The 19,372-nt window shown below is 43.7% G+C and overlaps 1 protein-coding gene across 1 annotated transcript; it reads left to right on the forward strand.

The window, feature by feature from the left end:
* Positions 1-3,524: 3,524 nt before the first annotated feature.
* On the forward strand, positions 3,525-18,755 carry LOC149444965 (trypsin-like). The gene is made up of 5 exons (XM_089654369.1): positions 3,525-3,625; positions 7,067-7,217; positions 12,251-12,504; positions 16,137-16,273; positions 18,481-18,755. Exons 1-5 carry the CDS (start codon positions 3,586-3,588, stop codon positions 18,628-18,630), a joined length of 732 nt encoding a protein of 243 aa, XP_089510495.1. The 5' UTR covers positions 3,525-3,585; the 3' UTR covers positions 18,631-18,755.
* The last annotated feature ends 617 nt before the right edge of the window (positions 18,756-19,372 follow it).

Below are 19,372 nucleotides of genomic sequence, written 5' to 3' on the forward strand. Positions count from 1 at the left end.
TTCATAAAATCCTGCGATCGATTCATGAATGTGGTGAACACAGCTTATAACAGATCCGGAAAATGGCAGAAATGCGCACTCACCGACCGCGCATAGGAAATGCGCATGTGTGTATCAAATCCCACAGATGTCGTTATCCTCCGGGAAGAGGTATCATCAGTCGATCTGCTGGGCTAACAGGGCCTCCTTAGGTTTGGATCAGCCAGGATACACGTTCCTTCCAGGAAACAGTTAAAAGCAGAGCAGAAGCAAAAGTTCATACATAGAGCAAACTCTGGACTTGGCTTTGTAGTAGAAGCAAAAAACAGCAGACAAGCTTCTTCCTGTAGCCCTGGTTCACATATATGCGTCTGTGTGGGCCGCGTTTTGCACAGGTACGAGAACCCATTCATTTGAATGGACTCCCATGCCCTGTGACATGCAGGGAAGAAGTCCCTGCACTTCCTTGGAAAACGCAGCCCGCAGGGGAACCTCGGTTCCCAGTACGGTTGCATTTTCCAGTTCGGGCGGCGTGCCATTAGAACTAATGGCACCCGCCTGCGGGTCCGCAGACCTCTGTGCTGGTGTTGCGGTTGCACGGATTTTCGTGCGGATCCGCCGTGGCACCACCCACACATATGTGAACCTAGCCTTAGAGCAGGGGTGTCATACTTAAATCCCCACCAAATAAAAACATCCTTTCATTTCTACTAGGCAGATTCCTCTGTGTATTGAGCTGCAGTACCTGTGTATGCAGATCTGACTGCAGTACAAGTGAACCGGATATCGTATGTACTCTCCAGCGCCTCAGGATATGCACAGCCAAAAGGTAAGCCAAGGGTACCAGGACAGCGACAACCAAAGGAAATGCTTCAGGGGTGCAGCCCTCCTCAGACGGGGAAATCAGCCACTGGATAGAGAGAAAACAGGTGGCGCACACACCTAGTGCATTATCCAAGGTTTATTGTAGGAGTGAAAGAATAATAAAAACATACTCACAGACGAAGCATGTATCTAAAAAGCATAGAAAAAAGACAATAGCAGGCAAGGTGTTCTCACTGTCAGTGCGGTCAAATGGCTGACATGTTTTGGGGACAAATCCCTTTCCTCAGAGCTGATAACCAACCTCTGATGCAGATGTACGATGAATGGAAAGTAGGAGCCTCGCATCAACGGCAAGGCTCCTACTTTCCTGTTAGAGCCTGGGATTGAACCTGGTCCTTCTGCAGTGGGAGGCAATGGCTCTTCTCACTGAGCTATCTGGAATGCTGGACAGCTCCCTTGACAATTCTTGGATAATCCTGCCTTGTGCCTTGATTTCTCTTGAACCTTGAACTCCTTGCTCCTCCCATGAACTTCCTATAAAAGCCATGTCTCGGCACTTCCTCCTTGCCAGATTATTGTGCCTTATCAGCCATCATCCCGCTTACTGTTCCTGCTGCTGTCTTCATCTACATTACCGACCTTTGGCTTGCTACTGACTAGGATTCTGCCTCATCCTATCTACTACCATTGGTGACCGATCCTTGGCTTGTGACTGACTCCGCTTCTGTTTAATCCCTGAACTGTTTGATCCGCTTTTGGTTTCCAGCCTACTCATTCCCTGGTGGGTTGATCCTGAGATCTGCGACCTGGCATTCACACGCAGCGAAATCCATCTCCACCATTAGGAGCTCTGGGGAAGATCGGTGGATGCTTAGACCCCGCACCTCAGGTGAGCCTGCGTCATTCCCAGGGTGGGCCGCTGGTGTACCAATCCTGCTGGTTTCCGGGAAGCCTTACAACTGCTGTAGCAACTGGTCTCTGAACCTGACCTTATATCGTGACATTTCCATTCATCATACATCTGCATCAGAGGCTGGTCATCAGCTCTGAAAGAGATTCGTCCCCGAAACGTGTTAGCCATTTGACCGCACTGACAGTGAGAACACCTTGCCTGCTGTTGTGGCCATTGTCATTTTTCTATGCTTTTTAGATACATGCTTCGTCTGTGAGTATGTTTTTATTATTCTTTCACTCCTACAATAAACCTTGGATAATGCACTAGGTGTGTGCGCCACCTGTTTTCTCTCTATGCAGTACAAGTGAATTCATGTCTGTCGTCTTTCAGGGAGATTCTGCTGTCTTCAGACCTGACCCCACCATGCCCCGCTGTGAGTGTCGCTGTGTGTGCCTGCAGGGATCACTGTAAACCCAGAAAGCTCCTATGGTTACAAGTGACAGCAGGAAGAGCGGGTGAGAGCCGGAGGTGGCAACCTTGATAGAAATTGGCACGTGGCAGGAAAGTTGTGCATCAGTGAGAACAAGAAAGTCCACAGCAAACTATTGGGCAATATCTACCAGCCAGTCAAAGCAGGTTTATAAACATTTGATAAAAACTGTTTGATCTACCAGAAAAAAAGCCTTTTTTCCACAAATTGAAAAGAATCACATTGGTTGTTCTGCTTTTGTATGTATGGTAATCATAAAAGTAAAAAAAAAAAAAAAATCAATGTGATCGCCGAATATGCCCTGGCAGAGTATGATGTTGCTGAGACTTGGCATCCCCCAATTATTTATTGCACTAACAGATGTGATTGCGTGGCACGCTATATGAACTGTAGTTACATACAGTATACTGAGCTGTGCTGTGGCAGTGGGACAAGAACTTCCCGTCCCAATCCCAGAACAAAATAGAGTCATGCTGAGCACTGCTTAGCCACCCACTGGAGGCTTTGCATTCTATAAATGAATACAAAGCTTCCTCTGATTGGTTGAGAGATGGGTTGATGGAAGATCTCCACCTCAGTCAATCAGAAGAAGCCTGAAAAACGAGACAAGGACTGCTAAGGCCATGGAAAGGTGCAGGTGCCAGCACAACTGAAGACTTGTACTTGGGGGAGCTGGTGTCAGGCAAGCAGATGCACAGCAATGAGGGCTTCCCAACTTCACCCAGACCAATAGAGAGCAGCTGAGTTTGGTAACAGCTGGGCAGGAAGGCACCAAATCATAAGCAGTTTCAAGGTCCAAGATGAGAAGAGGTTGGCAACATCCAGGCAACAAAACACAGAATTGAAATACAAAATCTTGGTCAAGAGTCCAGGCTGAGGTTGGTATCACAGGTAGACAGAAGACATAAACAGGCACGGGTAACCCAGAGATGAAAGCTGGGTCAATAACCGTGTCAAGCTGGATTCAGGATCATGGATAGGAAATAAAAGCTTAAAGACCATCCAAAGACCTACTTGGCCCAAACAAACTACTTAAAGGACATTAAATGTGGAGTTAGGCTTTAACTCATGTTGTAATTCCAGGCAAAAAGTGTTATGTTTTTGTCCAACATTGCAGTTAATTATCTGAGTCAATCAATAACACATCTATCGATTAGATAAAGAGAGCCATGTTTGTTATGAAACAGCAAAATGTCATATGGTCATTTTCTTGATCGGACACTAACATTCATGGGAAAATTTCCATTTGGCTCACATTTCAGAAATAGGTTTGTGAGCAAGGACACCTATAAATACGCCTTCCCCTATATCACATTGACTGCTCTAATTGAGGGAGTTTCAAACTCCAATAATGTATAAATAGTGCTGACATTCAGATGAGGCTGAGTGTTCCAGCATGAGGCTTTTTCTGGTTTTTGTGCTCCTCGGGGCAGCTGGTGAGTTTGTATGGACTTAAATCCTACACCTTTTCACATATTTCCCTTCATTAAGGGATTGAATTATCTTTGTGCTTTTCACTTGCTTACTGGACTACATTCAAATGTTAAAATAAATTTCTTTAAAATCATAAATATAGTTTTTGAGTTGGCCAAGGGTCATGGTTTAGCTGGTGGAAATAAGGCAATACTGGAATTTACCCGAAGAGCTTAGTCAAAGGCAGTGTGTTACCCAAACAGAAGAGACTTATCAATTCGGAAAGTGAATGCTTATATATATTTTAGTGGTTACAATGAAGCTGTATTGATTAACCACCAAGCTCTGGATGGTTTTACCCCGTACATGACCAGGGCATTTTTTTTTGCTATTCAGTAATGAGCTACTTTAACTGGCAATTGCTCGGCCATGTAACACTGTACTCAAATGAAATTTATATCATTTTTTCATACAAATAGAGCTTTCTTTTGGTGGTATTTGATCACCACTGAGGTTTTTATTTTTTTGCTATAGTCTATCTGCGTATCCTTGTGTTTTCTAAGCGCAGATTGAAATTTTCCTTTGCCAGATGCTGTTGGACATGTCCTAGCATGCTTGAGAATGTTACAACTCTATTGTTATTCATCTGTATGAGGAGCTAGATAATCAGGGTGGCCTCTTGCACAACTCCCATCTGAGCATCCAATAAAGTTGAGGCAAGAACTTCTAGGGTAATGGAAGGGTGCAGGTGGCAGGAAGCTGGAACTGTAGACTTGGACATGGGAACGCTGGTATTGGGTAAGCAGAAGTACTGCGATGAGAACACCCTGATTTCACCCAGACCAGTAGAGAGCAGAGCCAGGGTCACAAGCCAGGTTTGGTTACAACCGAGCAGGAAGGCCCTAAAACACAAGTGGAATCGAAGTCAGGGATGAGCAGAGGTTGGCATCAGGCAAGTAATGAGGTACAGAATTGATAGGCTAAATCTTGGTCAAGAGTCCAGCCCGAGGTCTGGTAACACAGGCAGGGTGAATCCAGAGGCAAGGGGAATTCAGAGATATAGGGAATCCAGAGGCAGGTCAGACGAAAGCTGGGTCAAGCAGAAATAACGATCAAGGGTAGCAGAGACAGAAGCTGAAAGACCATTCAGCAATTATCCAATGTAGAGCCCAGGTTTAAATGGGTTACTAGGCACCCGAAATTGTGGTGGATGTACCCATGTGTCCACTTGCACGCACATTCCTTTATAAGGCTTCAATGCTCAAAAACATGAGCACTGGCATGGGCCTTACAACTGGCAGGATCTCTCTGATGGTTATGAATATTTAATCACCCAGCAGGCAGCTAGATTGGGGATGGGTGTGTGTGTGTGTTTGTGGGGGGGTAGTGATCTGTGCTGGGAAAGTATTAAAGGCTAAATTCACCTTTTCAGGCAGAATTTCACTTTCATGTGCTTATTTATCACTTACCTAGTCCATGGCAGCCTTTAATCTGCACCTCTCCATTCAAAAGTTTTTTAAAAAATGCATTCTGAGCCCCTTACTTCCTGTATCATCATGTGATAATGCAGGAAACTTCATATTGCATCATGCACCGCCTTACTGTCACAGAACAGGACATGTTTACCACTCTCTACTACACTTCTGTCCTCACTAATCACATCATTGGTATTTGCACTCACTTTCCTACTTTTGCCTTTAAGTTGACCATACACAGTACAATCTGACTGTACAATCTCCTTTAGATCTACCATCAGCTATGTAGCGCAAAGGCCTGTCTGATTTGATACAAATTGGATTGTTCAGGTGGATTCTCCTATTACACAGTTTTGATAAATCTAAAGGAAATTGTAAACTCAGATTGCATACTATATGGCCAGCTTTATACAAGTACAAATACATGGGAGGGAGACATTCAGCTGTCAGTGTTCTTGTATTCCAGGTCCAACGCAGGACGGGGGAGAATGTAAACACACCAAATTCACTTTGAGGCCCCATTCACACAGCATAGCGGGAGTGCATTTTTTTTTTGGTGCATTTTTCTGGCGACATGCATAAGGCAGCCCATTGAATTCAAAGAGCTGCACTAAATGTGATGAACAGCAAAGTAACTCATGTGGCATTTTGGTGTGTTGTGGTCTGCATTTTTTTTTACCGTGCGTTTTTGCAGTCAACAAAATGCGCATTTTCTTTCACATTTGGGGTGCCATTAACAATGAATGGCACCAAAAGCACAATTAGTTTGTTTCAGATGTGTAAAGGTGGCCATATACTTTACAATCTGTGGTCAGGGAAGAAGCTAATGGAACATGATCTGTGCTCCATTAGCTTCAATAGAAGGCAAGGAAGACTATTATAGTATTTTTATATATATATATATATATATATATATATATATATATATATATATATACATACACATACACACTCACCAGTTTCTTTATTAGGTACACCTGTTCAATTGTTTGGTAATACAAATTGCTAATCAGCCAATCACATGGCGGCAACTCAATGCATTTAGACATCTAGACGTGGTGAAGATGACTTGCTGAAATTCAAACCAGGGGCGGACTAGTTTGGAAACTCAGGCACCGCCCGAGGGCCCGGGGTCAATAGGGGGCCCCATGAGATGCCCCTGGTACCTTTTTCATAGGCTTTATTGAGTTTGGGAAAGGACACAGGGGCCCCATGATCCCCTATTGCCCAGGGGCCCCATGAGTTGTCAGTCCGCCCCTGGTTCAAACTGAGCATCAGAATGGGGAAGAAAGGGGATTTAAGTGACTTTGAATGTGGCATGGTTGTTGGTGCCAGGCGGGCTGATCTGAGTATTTTAAAAACTCTACTGGGATTTTCATACACAACCATCTCTAAGGTTTACAGAGAATGGTCCGAAAAAGAGAAAATATTCAGTGAGCGGCAGTTGTGTGGAGGAAAATGCCTTGTTGATGTCAGAGGAGAATGGGCAGACTGGTTGCTGCGACATTCAGATGGTAGGGCCAGAATTTGGTGTAAACAACATGAAAGCATGGATCCAACGGCTCAGGCTGGTGCTGGTGGTGTAATGGTGTGGTGGATTATTTTTTGGGCCCCTTACTACCAATTGAGTGTCGTTTAAAAGCCATGGCCTACCCAAGTACTGTTGCTGACCATGTCCATCCCTGGACATGGTTGGGAAAGATTTTCTTGGCACTATCAATGTGTACCTAATAAAGTGGCCGTAAAAAACTGGATCTACTACCATTTTATTCTCCAGGGTGTCAGCTTTCAGAAAAAATATATAAATATGGGGTGTTTTAACCAATCTTCAGATTTTATTTGAGAGCAAATAATTTTTATTCCTAGATGCTTTATGACTCTACCGAGTTGTGTCAGATATTAGTTTTTATCATGTCAGGAGTCAGGAATGTGTGGACATTTTTACATGATCCTCTAGTGCGTAATGTTTCAACATTCTGTTCCTTATAGCTGCCTTTGATGATGATAAGATTGTTGGCGGTTATGTCTGTAGCAAGAACTCTGTGCCCTGGCAGGTGTCATTGAACGCTGGCTATCACTTCTGTGGAGGGTCCCTTATTAACAGCCAATGGGTGGTCTCTGCTGCTCACTGCCATAAACAGTAAGTAAAGAATGAATGAATGAAGGAATGAATGAAGAAAGCCAGATGAAACATTGTCTCCAGGTGTTAGGTCTGGCGATTGTGGAGGCCACGATTGGTGTAGCATACCTTCCTGAATAGCAGCAGCCCCAGCTCTTGCAAATTCCAACACACAAAAAGCCTTCTCTTGCTTCAATGTCGCCATCTTGCGTACTAAGCACTACACTACGCCTCTGGTGATGATGACATGAACAAGCAAATGATTCTACAATGACTTGAGATCGCTCGCCTTCATCGTTTTCACCAACTGCCCATTTACCATTGTTATCATTGTGCAAAAGTAAAAACTTGCAGGAAGAGTGACAACAATAGTAAATGGCAATCATCTGTTGTGTCCAGGGGTGGACTGACCATTTGGAAACTCGGGCACTGCCCGAGGGCCCGGGGTCAGTAGGGGGCCCCATGAGATGCCCCTGGTACCTTTCATAGGCTTTTTTGGGTGTAGTTTGAGTGAGCGGACTGACCATTTGAGCATTCGGGCACTGCCCAAGGGCCCGGGGTCAGTTGGGGGCCCCATGAGATGCCCCTGGTACCTTCCATATGCTTTTTTGGGTGTGGTTTGAATTTGGGCAAGGACACAGGGGCCCCATGATCCCCTATTGCCTGGGGGCCCCATGAGTTGTCAGTCTGCCCTTGGTAGTGCATGAACTACTTTGAAGTCGCACAGATATGAATGGTACCCATTGGGAAACATGGGGGGGGTGACTAGTCCAGGGGCGGACTGACCATTTGGAAACTCGGGCACTGCCCGAGGGCCCGGGGTCAGTAGGGGGCCCCATGAGATGCCCCTGGTACTTTTTTCATAGGCTTTTTTGAGTTTGGGCAAGGACACAGGGGCCCCATGATCCCCTATTGCCCAGGGGCCCCATGAGTTGTCAGTCCGCCCCTGGTTGCGTCATCAACAGGGCTCACTTCGAAAATTTGTAGTGCAGAGGTAAAACTTGGACAGTTAATGTGTCTTTTCACATTAATATAGTTGTGTTAGGTTCATTCCAGTATGAATAAATCAGAGCTACTTTTGCACCATCCTTTTTCAATCACACAGTAATATTATAAACAACTATAGTAACTGTATGAATATTATTAGTGAAAGTAGTAGTAATAATAATAAAAATACGAGTAATAATAAAAGTAATAATGAAGGATTGAAAAACCACCATGTCATCTGGACTACTATCCAGCATATACTGAATACTGAAAAAATTAAAACTGAAAAAGACACCTGGAGCTATATTCCCATAATTACAATAATGATGATTATTTTATTTTTCAACATTATTATTAATAATAATAACAACAACAAACACTCTGTCATCTGGACTACTATCCAGATAACAATACAGCATATACTGAATACTTAAAAAAATTAAAACTGAAAAAAACACATGGAGCAATATTCCCATAATTACAATAATGATAATTATTCATTTATTTTTAAATAATAATAATAATAAAAACAACAAAAGAGTGAAAACCACTCTGTCATCTGGACTACTACAGACCAATCTCAAAACAATAAAGCATATACAGAAATATTCTACGATCAAAAAACAAAAACTGAAAAAGACACCTGGAGCTATATTCCCATAATTACAATAATGATGATTATTTTATTTTTCAACATTATTATTAATAATAATAATAACAACAACAAACACTCTGTCATCTGGACTACTATCCAGATAACAATACAGCATATACTGAATACTTAAAAAAATTAAAACTGAAAAAAACACCTGGAGCTATATTCCCATAATTACAATAATGATAATTATTCATTTATTTTTAAATAATAATAATAACAACAAAAGAGTGAAAACCACTCTGTCATCTGGACTACTACAGACCAATCTCAAAACAATAAAGCATATACAGAAATATTCTACGATCAAAAAACAAAAACTGAAAAAGATACCTGGAGCTACATTCCCATAATTACTGCTACTGTAAAATAATAATAATAGTATTTTATTATTAATAATAATATTACCAACATTAAAAACAACAATAATAATAATAACATAAGATTGAAAACAACACTGTCGCCTGGACCAGCGGTGTATTTACCGCAAAGCAAACAAGGCTTTGCTTTGGGTGGCAATTTTCAGGGGGGCAGCATTGCCCCCCAGAAGAAGTGACAAAAGTGGCACGGATGGGGACTGCCAGAGCTTTGCCAAGGGAGGCTGAAGCTGTGTGCTGCTGGATGCTGCTGGGATAGCCGGCTGTTTCTAAGGTCGGTGCTAGTGCTAGAATCAGGTGGTTGCGGAGGGTGGTGGTGCCGGGGTGGCTGTTGTGGTGGGCAGGAGAGGTTGGTGTTGTGGTGGGCGATTGTATTGTTGCCTAGGGCAGCACAAGAAATCAATACACCACTGGTCTGGACTATTACAGACTGATCTCAAAACAATAAAGCATATACTGAAATTTTCCACAATCAAAAAAAAAAAAACAAAAACTGAAAAAGACACCTGGAGCCATATTACCATAATTACCTGTAGTAATAATAATAATAATTATTATTATTATTATTATTCATAATATTACCAACATTAATAATAATGAAAGACTGAAAACCACACTTTCATCAGGACTACTACAGACCAATCTCAAAACAATAAAGCATACACTGAAATATTCTACAATAAAAAAAAACAAAAACTGAAAGACACCTGGAGCTATATTTTACTGTAATAATATCAATAATAATAATAATAACGAAAGATTAAAAACCACACAGTCCTCTGGACTACTACAGACAGATCTCAAACCAATAAAGCATACACTGAAATATTCTACAAAAATAAATGACATCTGGAGCTCTACTCTTTTAACCACTTGCCTACGAGGCACTTATACCCCCTTCCTTACCAGGCCAATTTTCAGCTTTCAGCGCTGCCGCACTTTGATTGACAATTGCGCGGTCATGCAACATTGTACCCATATGAAATTTTGATCATTTTTTTCTCACAAATAGAGCTTTCTTTTGGTGGTATTTAATTGCCACTGGGCGCTTTACTTTTTGCGCTATAAATAAAAAAAGTGCAAAAAATTTGAAAAAAAAAAAAGTTTCTTTGTTTCTATTATAACATTTTTCAAACAGGTATTTTTTCTCCTTCACTGATGTGCGTTGATGAGGCAGCACTGTTGGGCACTGATAGGCGGCACTGATAGGCAGCACTAAAGGGCACTGATAGGCAGTACTAATGAGGTGGCACGGATAGGCGGCACCGATAGACAGCACTAATGAGGTGTCATGGATAGGCGGCACTAATATGCAGCACTGATAGGCGGCACTGATAGGTGACACTGATGATGGGTACTGATAGACGGCACTGACTGGCATCACTGCTGGGCACTGACTGGTGGCACTGACTGGTGGCACTGACTGGCAGCACTGCTGGGCTGCACTGGTGGGTGGGCACAGGTGGGTGGCACTGGTGGGCACAGGTGGGTGGGCACAGGTGGGTGGCACTGCTGGGCACAGGTGGGTGGCACTTCTGGGCACAGGTGTGTGACACTGCTGAGTGGCACAGGTGGGTGCACTGCTGGGCACAGGTGGGTGATCTGCTGGGCACGGGTGGGCGGAGCTAGTGGGCGCACTGCTGGGCACAGGTGGGCGGAACTTGCGGGTGGCACTGCTGGGCACCGATCATCAGGGCACTGGTGATCAGTGACCCTGATGATCGGTGCCGATCCCCGCTCTGACAACTGCCGTTTCTCGGCAGTACTTTCCTCACGATCTGACAGCGTGAGGAAAGTGCAGCCGAGAACCGGCACTTGCATTTCCCTCTGATCAGCGTGTCATTGGACACCGCTGATCACGTGGTAAAAGGCCGCTGTGATTGGCCTTTTACCACATCACGTGATCAGCTGTGTCCGTAGGACACAGCGATCACGGAGATCGCGCAGGAGAGCGCGTTCTGGGAGGACATCATATGACGTCCACTCAGAACTGGCCGGCCGCAGTGCAGCCGTCATTCGGCTATCTGTCATGCTCTTCCAGAGGTTTTTGTAAGATTATTGGGCAGTTTCTCTGCCTACAAGATATTATCACAGATGTTTGGTTTACTTTTGCAGTTCTCAAAACTGAATTTGACTCGGCGGAGATCACATGCCTCTTCTTCACAGCAAAAATGTTATAACATGAACAGAGTTAAGAAAAAGACCTTCATCCTAACTTCTACAAACCTATGAATACAGAATCAACCCCTTCAGTGATCAGTTTCAAGAAGTTCAGTGAATAGAATAGAAACAATATTTTTCTGATTGTTTGGAGTGGAATAGATCTGCACAAGAAGAAAGTGAAACTAAGTGTGAGGGGGAGGGGCTGACAGTCTAAGTTTCTTAAAATATATATATTTTGTGTAGCCAAATTAGTTACCAAACATGGATGTTTAAGCAAATCACATATGCTGGAATGTTATTGTTTCAGTTGAATAAATCTATTTAAATTGTTATTATTAAGGTGATGATTACAGAAAAGTTGTCCAAATATGAATGATTAACCTATTAAACTGGGGATAAAAAAACTAATATGAAAAGTTGTTCTAAAAATCTTCATCTACTTGTATATTAAAGTTATACCAGCAAGAATTAGTCTTTATGTAGAAAACTAGGATTTACATCAAGCCTTACTGACTAGTGATTTAAATCGTGATTTAAATCAGTTTGATTTAAATCAAATCCACCCTGCTTCTGCCATTCACTATCAGGGGCAGACTGACAACTCATGGGGCCCCCGGGCAATAGGGGATCAAGGGGCCCCTGTGTTCTTGCCCAAACTCAAAAAAACCTATGAAAAAGGTACCAGGGGCATCTCATGGGGCCCCCTACTGACCCTGGGCCCTCAGGCAGTGCCCGAGTTTCCAAATGGTCAGTCCGCCGCTGATCACTATTGTTCCAGTGAAGTCAGTTGCCAAACATACAATCCAAATGTTGTAGCATGTTGATGTAGAGAGCCCTCCCTCATATGCACCCTGTGATCTTGTTTTCTACAGAAAGGTGGAGGTCAGACTGGGAGAACACAACATCTTCGTAAGTGAAGGTACAGAACAGTTCATCAGCAACTCCAAGTCCATCAGACATCCCAACTACAATTCCAGGACCCTGGACAACGACATTCTCTTGATCAAGCTCTCCACTCCAGCTGTTCTCAATCAGTATGTCAATGTCATACCCCTTCCCTCCAGCTGTGCCTCCAGTGGGACCCGCTGTCAGATCTCTGGCTGGGGAAACACACTCAGCAGTGGCTGTAAGTCTGAAGGATCTATCATCTGCTTACTTAGGCCGGCCATACATTATACTTTGTGTGTAGGCAGGTTAGTGAGCGCACTCCAGTAAGCGGCAAATGCACTAAAAAAGGAGCCACAAAGCCTTTCCTACTGAAATTGACAAAATAAAAGTGCAGCGCTACAAACAATATCCTTATAGTAATTATGTTGAAATGACTAGCGAAAAAAGTTAATTGTCCAATGCAATAGTATCAGATGTGGTAAGCAGTTCAATTATGAAAAAACTTCCAACAGCGCTGGTTTAATCCACTCAATATCGAGGAGTAGGTAGATTGCCCGCTCACCAGAAGCGCAATCTCAATGCGCATGTACAGGTCACATGTAGCCGAGGTCTCATGTAGGCGCTGCTTGGTAGTACCCTGGTGGTCCCTCAATGGTAAGGAGATACTGGTCTGGTCGGATCACACTGCTCCTTGGATCCACACAGAAGCCTAAAGTACTGGGGCTGAGGTATGGGGGCTCAGTGCCAGGTATATAAAAAGTAAAGGTGCTCATAGTGAAGTAATTTTAAATAAAAATGTATTAAATCCAATGTATAAAAATCAGATTAAAATTACAAAGCACATGCCTGCAGCCTGTAGCCAGTTAAAGAGGCTGTAAAGAACATCTAGAAACACTGACCAGTGAAACTCAAGGGTTGGCCACCGGACCTCCTGATCCGGCGGCGTGACGTCAAGGCGTGCGAAGGCTCCTCCTAGACGCGCTTCATGTGACCTGTACATGCGCATTGAGATTGTGCTTCTGGTAAGCGGGCAATCTACCTACTCCTCAATATTGGATTGGATTACACCAGCACTGTTGGAAGTTTTTTCATAATTGAACTGCTTACCACATCTGATACTATTGCATTGGACAATTAACTTTTTTCGCTAGTCATTTCAACATAATTACTATACATTATACTTTAGCTATACCAAAATCCATACAATAGGAGGTCAAACCTAAACAACACTTTCAATTGTATCTAATTAGGCCAGCCCTTGAACTGCATAGTTGAAGGTAAATCTAAAGGAAATTGGGCAGAAAACTGTAAGAAAATTGTATAGTGTATGGCCAGCCACAGGCTGAATGATGTTTTTTTTTTTATCAGATTTTTTTTTTCAGAAGCCGATGTATTTATATCTACACCACATAACCATTTGCAAGTCTACTGCCTATTCCTGAGCAGTGACATTAGAATGGAAAGGAAAGAGAAGAATTAGCAAGCAGAGTAAATATGGTTTCAAAATGCAGAATGCATTTATTTATTTCAGGTACTTCTATAGCGCTGTCAATGTACGCAGCGCTTTACATATATATTGTACATTCACATCAGTCCCTAACCCTCAAGGGGCGTACAATCTAAGGTCCCTAACTCACATTGATACATACACATACTAGGGACAATTTAGACAAGAGCTAATTCACCTACCAGCATGTCTTTGGAGCATGGGAGGAAACAGGAGTACCCGGAGGAAACACACACAGACAAAACATGCAAACGCCAGGCAGGTGGTGTCATGGTTGGGAATTGAACCAACAACCCTAGTGCTGCTAGATGGAAGTGCTAACCACTTAGCCCCTGTGCTGCCCAAAGCTTCTCTTGTTTTGAATTCTCTGTTGGGCATCACATGGGTAAGATTACAAGCTGCTGTCAATCAATGAGCTTAGAGTCAAGGATAGCAGAACAGGGGTGTGACTTGAAACCCTATATTTCAGGGTTGTGTTTTGAGTTTTGACGTAAACAGTGTAGGGGCAGTGGGCCCTGAAGTGTGCATGCAAGGGTGCATCCATTGGACTACACAAGGCAATGGCTCCACCCTAAAACAGGAAGCCTGTGGCAGTGATCTTTGGACTGGCTCATTGGAACACAACCTCACTTTCCAAAAACGTGTCTCCTCTGCAGTAATGCACACTTACCTGTCTGCTAGCAGCCCAATGTTGACAAGGCCAAGGGCCTCATTCCAAAAATCTTTTCATGCTAGCTTTAAGGGTCTGTGGGCAGGGCTTATCAGAATCTGGACACACCCTTTAATAATAAAGGGGCTCTCCAGATACCAACCACCTACATGAATTAATAGGGGATACATAGTACCCCTATTGATTAAAAAACAGTTATAATCTAGAAATAAAGACACACAAATGTTTCACAACTCCTTTATTACAAAAAATTAAGCTGCCCACCGACTGCCCAAAAAGAACCCAATGACCTGGCACACATGACCAATCCTGACGGTAACACTAGCCGAATGACAGCTCCCCAAACTGTTATCAGCTATATTAGGGAAGGGGTGGGGACAGTGGTGACACCATTGACCAAATATGGACATGGCCATACTTTGTCAATGCCATTGATATCACTGCTATCCGTACCCCTTTTCTTAAAGAGGGTGGGGAGTCGCTGTGATATCAGTGCTATCTAGGGTGCCTTAGAAACTAGTGACAGTGGGAAGTTGTTATATATAGAAGCAGTATAAATGCCACTTCCATATATGATGCACGGCCTCCTCTCTACAGGAGCTTCCTGCAGTTTCCTGCAGGCAACCTGTAGGTGGAGCTGCTGGGCCCCTCTCTACAGGAGCTTCCTGTAATAAAGACCGGTCACTGCTGATCTCTCTCCTTGTGGAGGGTGACTGGTCTTGCCTCCGCCCCCTCCTGTAGTTTCCTGCAGGCAACCTGTAGGTGGAGCTGCTGGGCCGCTCTCTACAGGAGCTTCCTGTAATAAAGACCGGTCACTGCTGATCTCTCTCCTTGTGGAGGGTGACTGGTCTTGCCTCCGCCCCCTCCTGTAGTTTCCTGCAGGCAACCTGTAGGTGGAGCTGCTGGGCCCCTCTCTACAGGAGCTTCCTGTGATAAAGACCAGTCAATGCTGATCTCTCTCCTTTTGGAGGGTGACTGGTCTTGCCTCCACCCCCTCCTGTAGTTTACTGCAGGTAGCCTGTAGGTGGAGCTGCTGGGCTCCTCTCACAGTTCTGCTTTTTGCGCAGGTTATATACAGCACAGTGATGATGTCGCTGCTACTTTTACAAGGTAATATCTGCGCATTTGGTGCACAGAACATTGATTTATATCCTTTGTGGCAATAAAATATATGTAAACCTTCACCTTATAAAACAACCCATTCAGTTTGAAATAGAAATTAACATAAATACATTTGTGTATAGATATAAAAAAAAATTATAAATACGTTATTTCCCCCTTTTTATAAGTGATCACATACCCTCTGTTCTTAGCTACATAAGAGCTGGGGGAGGAGAAATAGCAGGATACTGATCTGGTTGTGCAGAGAGGATATGTCAGCAGACCTCTGATCATTGGAGGAGAGTAGGCTAAGTTCCCAGCACACCTAGAGAGATGACCACGCTGTGCTATCATGCCTAGTGTGGCCAGTCTTTAATAGGAAAGCAGAGGGACTGGCAGGAACACCAGGGATTTTACACAAAGGAAGCATTACAAAGAGACCAGGAGACTTTTTCATACAAGTACATTGCACAGCAGGCACATATCAGGAACAGGAAATGTTGGGTTTACCTATTCTTTAAGGAATACATTTAAATGGCAGCTATTGTGCCTGATGTTTGGCTTTAAATAAAACCCTTTCTTTTTTTTTCAGCCAATTATCCAGATCTCCTGCATTGTGTTGATGCTCCAGTCCTGACTGACGCTCAGTGTAACAGTGCCTATCCTGGAGAAATCACAGATAACATGATCTGTGTTGGCTACATGGAAGGAGGGAAAGATTCCTGCCAGGTAATATGTTTTCTCTTTGTTTTTAGAAGAATGGCCTTCATGGGGTTGGAAAAGGAAACTGCTATGGATTTACTAAGGATAAATGATCAAAGGAAAAGAATCATTCCACATGGGGGTTGATGTACTCTCCTCATGCATTACCGTGATATATAGGAATTTATTATAAAATCACAAATGCATACTCACAAACCAAATAGGTCATAAAAACAGAGACAAGGAGCCAAAGATGATGGTCCCAGACTATGGGGGTCCTTTTGGTGGAAAATGGGGGAAACCCAACCTCGCCCTCTCTGTGCAAAAGATAGCCTATCTTTTGTACAGCGGGGGTTAGGTTGGGTTTCCTTTAGCATTTGGTCCCTTATATATGAACCCAGAAGCGTCCTAGGGTAGGTGTCACCCGGTGCGGTAACACTTGGTGACACCCCCTCCGACGATCCCCGCAGAATGGATCGGATCTGCGGATTGAGCATAATGGATCGGACTCCGATCCATTATGCTCAATCCGCAGATCCAATGCATCCTGCGGGGATCGTTGGCTTTCTTTACAACTTACATTTTCTTGGAGCGGGTCCGGTGTCACCCCGTATAGGTTGCATGCCGACGAGGATCGTCGGCATGCAACCTATACGGGGTGACACCGGACCCGCTCCAAGAAAAGGTAAATTGTAAAGAAAGGCGACGATCCCCGCAGGATGGATCCGATCCTTCCTGCGGGGATCGTCGGCTTGCTTTATAATGTACCTTTTTGTGGAGCGGGTCAGGTGTCACCCCATGCGGTTGGTGTCACCCGGTGCAGACTGCACCCCCCGCACCTGCCTCGGACGCCACTGTATGAACCATCAATATGTATAGGGATTTATTATAAAATCACAAATGCATACTCACAAACCAAAAAGGTCATAAAAACAGACACAAGGAGCCAAAGATGACGGCCTCAGACTGTGGGGGTCCTTTGGTGGAAAATGCTAACACATTTCGGGAATCAAACTCCCTTCCTCAGAGCTGAAAATCTTATACATATTGATGGTTCATATATAAGGGACCAAATGATAAAGGAAACCTAACCTCACCCCCTCTGTGCAAAATATAGGCTATATTTTGCACAGAGCGGGTGAGGTTGGGTTTCCCCCCATTTTCCACCAAAAGGACCCCTGTAGTCTGGGACCGTCATCTTTGGCTCCTTGTCTCTGTTTTTATGACCTTTTTGGTTTGAGTATGCATTTGTGACTTTTTAATAAATCTTTATATATCACGGTAATGCGTGAGGAGAGTGAGTCCTGTTTTATTCTGTTTTGCTAGTATCAAGATCCCCTGATCTATTGAGGGCTGCACCTCAGCAAGTGACAGATTCTGCGTTTCCTGAGTGGCATGAAGATCTGAGTGCTGGTTTTGGTATATGATGGGGGTTGATGTACTAGAGGCAAATAGACTGTGCACTTTGCAAGTACAGTTGCTCCAGAGCTTAGTAAACGAGGTAAAGCTTCACAATCCAAAAAACACCCAATCACATGAAAGAAAAAAAAAAACAGCAATTTTTGCTTGCACCTGATTGGATGATAAAAGGCAGCAGAGCCCCTCCCCCCTTTTTGTTAAGCTCTGGAACAACTGCACTTGCAAAGTGCACAGTCTACTTGCCTTTAGTAAATCAACTCCGTAATGTCACTTATATATCCCCCCAGAGAGAGGGGAGAGAGAAGAGAGAGGGGAGAGGGAAGAGAGAAGGGGGGGAGAGAGAGAGGGACTAGAGAAGAAAGAGGGAAGAGAGAGGGGGGAGATGGAAGAGAGGGGGAGAGAGAGAGGGACTAGAGAAGAAAGAGGGAAGAGAGAGGGGGGAGATGGAAGAGAGGGGGAGAGAGAGAGAGGAGACGGGAGAGGGAAGAGAGGGAGGGGAGAGGGAAGAGAGGGAGAGAGAGGGAGAGAGGGAGAAGAGAGAGGGAAAAGAATCTCCACTGTGATTCATTTGACCACTGAGGTGGGAGGGCTTTGGGCAAGGTCTTTTCTGGAATAAAGTCTTCATGCTGGACACGTCATTGGTGTTTTGCTATTTGGTTTGTTCTTTGGCGTCGGTTTGGGGTACAGATGGCTCCTTTTTAGCTGGCACCCGAGTTCCGAGAGTATTGAATGGAGGATGTGTGTCTGTAACTTCTAAATGGAACAATTAGGTACTTTATGGATACTTATTGTGAAATGTATGTTTCTCTCCTCAGGGTGACTCCGGTGGCCCCGTGGAGTGTAGAGGAGAATTGCAGGGTGTTGTCTCCTGGGGATACGGATGTGCCCAGAAGGACTACCCTGGAGTCTATACCAAGGTCTGCAACTACAACTCCTGGATAGAAAACACCGTTGCTGCCAATTAACAAACATGTCATATTGTGTCTGCAATTGTTACCTTCAATGTATCTTTATTACACAATGTTCCAAAGTTTTTAAACAGTCATATCATAATACAGTTTAACATAAAACTAAAAACACAGCAATCTAATGCTGTCCTATGTAAGATCTTTTTCTATACCGAGATACATAACCAATTCTATCGACCCCCGCCATTATCTTTTAGCACCTCAAGCTTTCCTTCTTAAAACTATTCCTACAATTATATTATACAGTACATATCATGTAGTTTAACAAAATACCCCAAACACCTGTTTTGGGGAAAAAATATCATCAATTAAAAACAACAAAAACAAACAAACCAGAAAAAAATGGCCAAGAGTATGGCAGCTAGGCAAAATCTAATTCTGAATTCAAGTTTTAATATATAAGTTATAAAGAAGCATTTGGACGGACTAGGTACCCCACACCCACTCCAGAGCCACAAGGGTATTTTTTTTTGGCACTTCCAAAAGTTTAACTTTTCAGATACATGAGTACAAGTCAGAAATGCTGTATCCAATAGGATGCAGTTAGCAGGGGTGTATTACCTACAAGGCAAACAAGGCATTTGCCTAGGGCGGCATTTTTTTGGGGGGGCAACACTGCCCCTTGGAAGCAGAGATGGAAGAAGGGACACACACGGCATGGGGACCTGGTGGGTTCCAAGAGATGCTGTGGGTTTCATGATGGTGTATGCACAGCCCAACTCTCGTCCTGGGGATGTCC

This window comes from Staurois parvus, unplaced genomic scaffold (assembly GCF_062004578.1).
Source record: "Staurois parvus isolate SC_StPar_1 unplaced genomic scaffold, SC_StPar_1.0 ptg000758l, whole genome shotgun sequence".
NCBI lineage: Eukaryota > Metazoa > Chordata > Amphibia > Anura > Ranidae > Staurois > Staurois parvus.

Excerpts from the sequence above, each read along its gene's own strand:
- LOC149444965 (XM_089654369.1), top strand. The coding sequence starts at position 3,586 with ATGAGGCTTTTTCTGGTTTTTGTGCTCCTCGGGGCAGCTG. Across the intron at positions 3,626-7,066 it reads TGTGCTCCTCGGGGCAGCTG|CTGCCTTTGATGATGATAAG; the intron begins GTGAGTTTGTAT and ends TGTTCCTTATAG. Across the intron at positions 7,218-12,250 it reads GCTGCTCACTGCCATAAACA|AAAGGTGGAGGTCAGACTGG; the intron begins GTAAGTAAAGAA and ends TGTTTTCTACAG.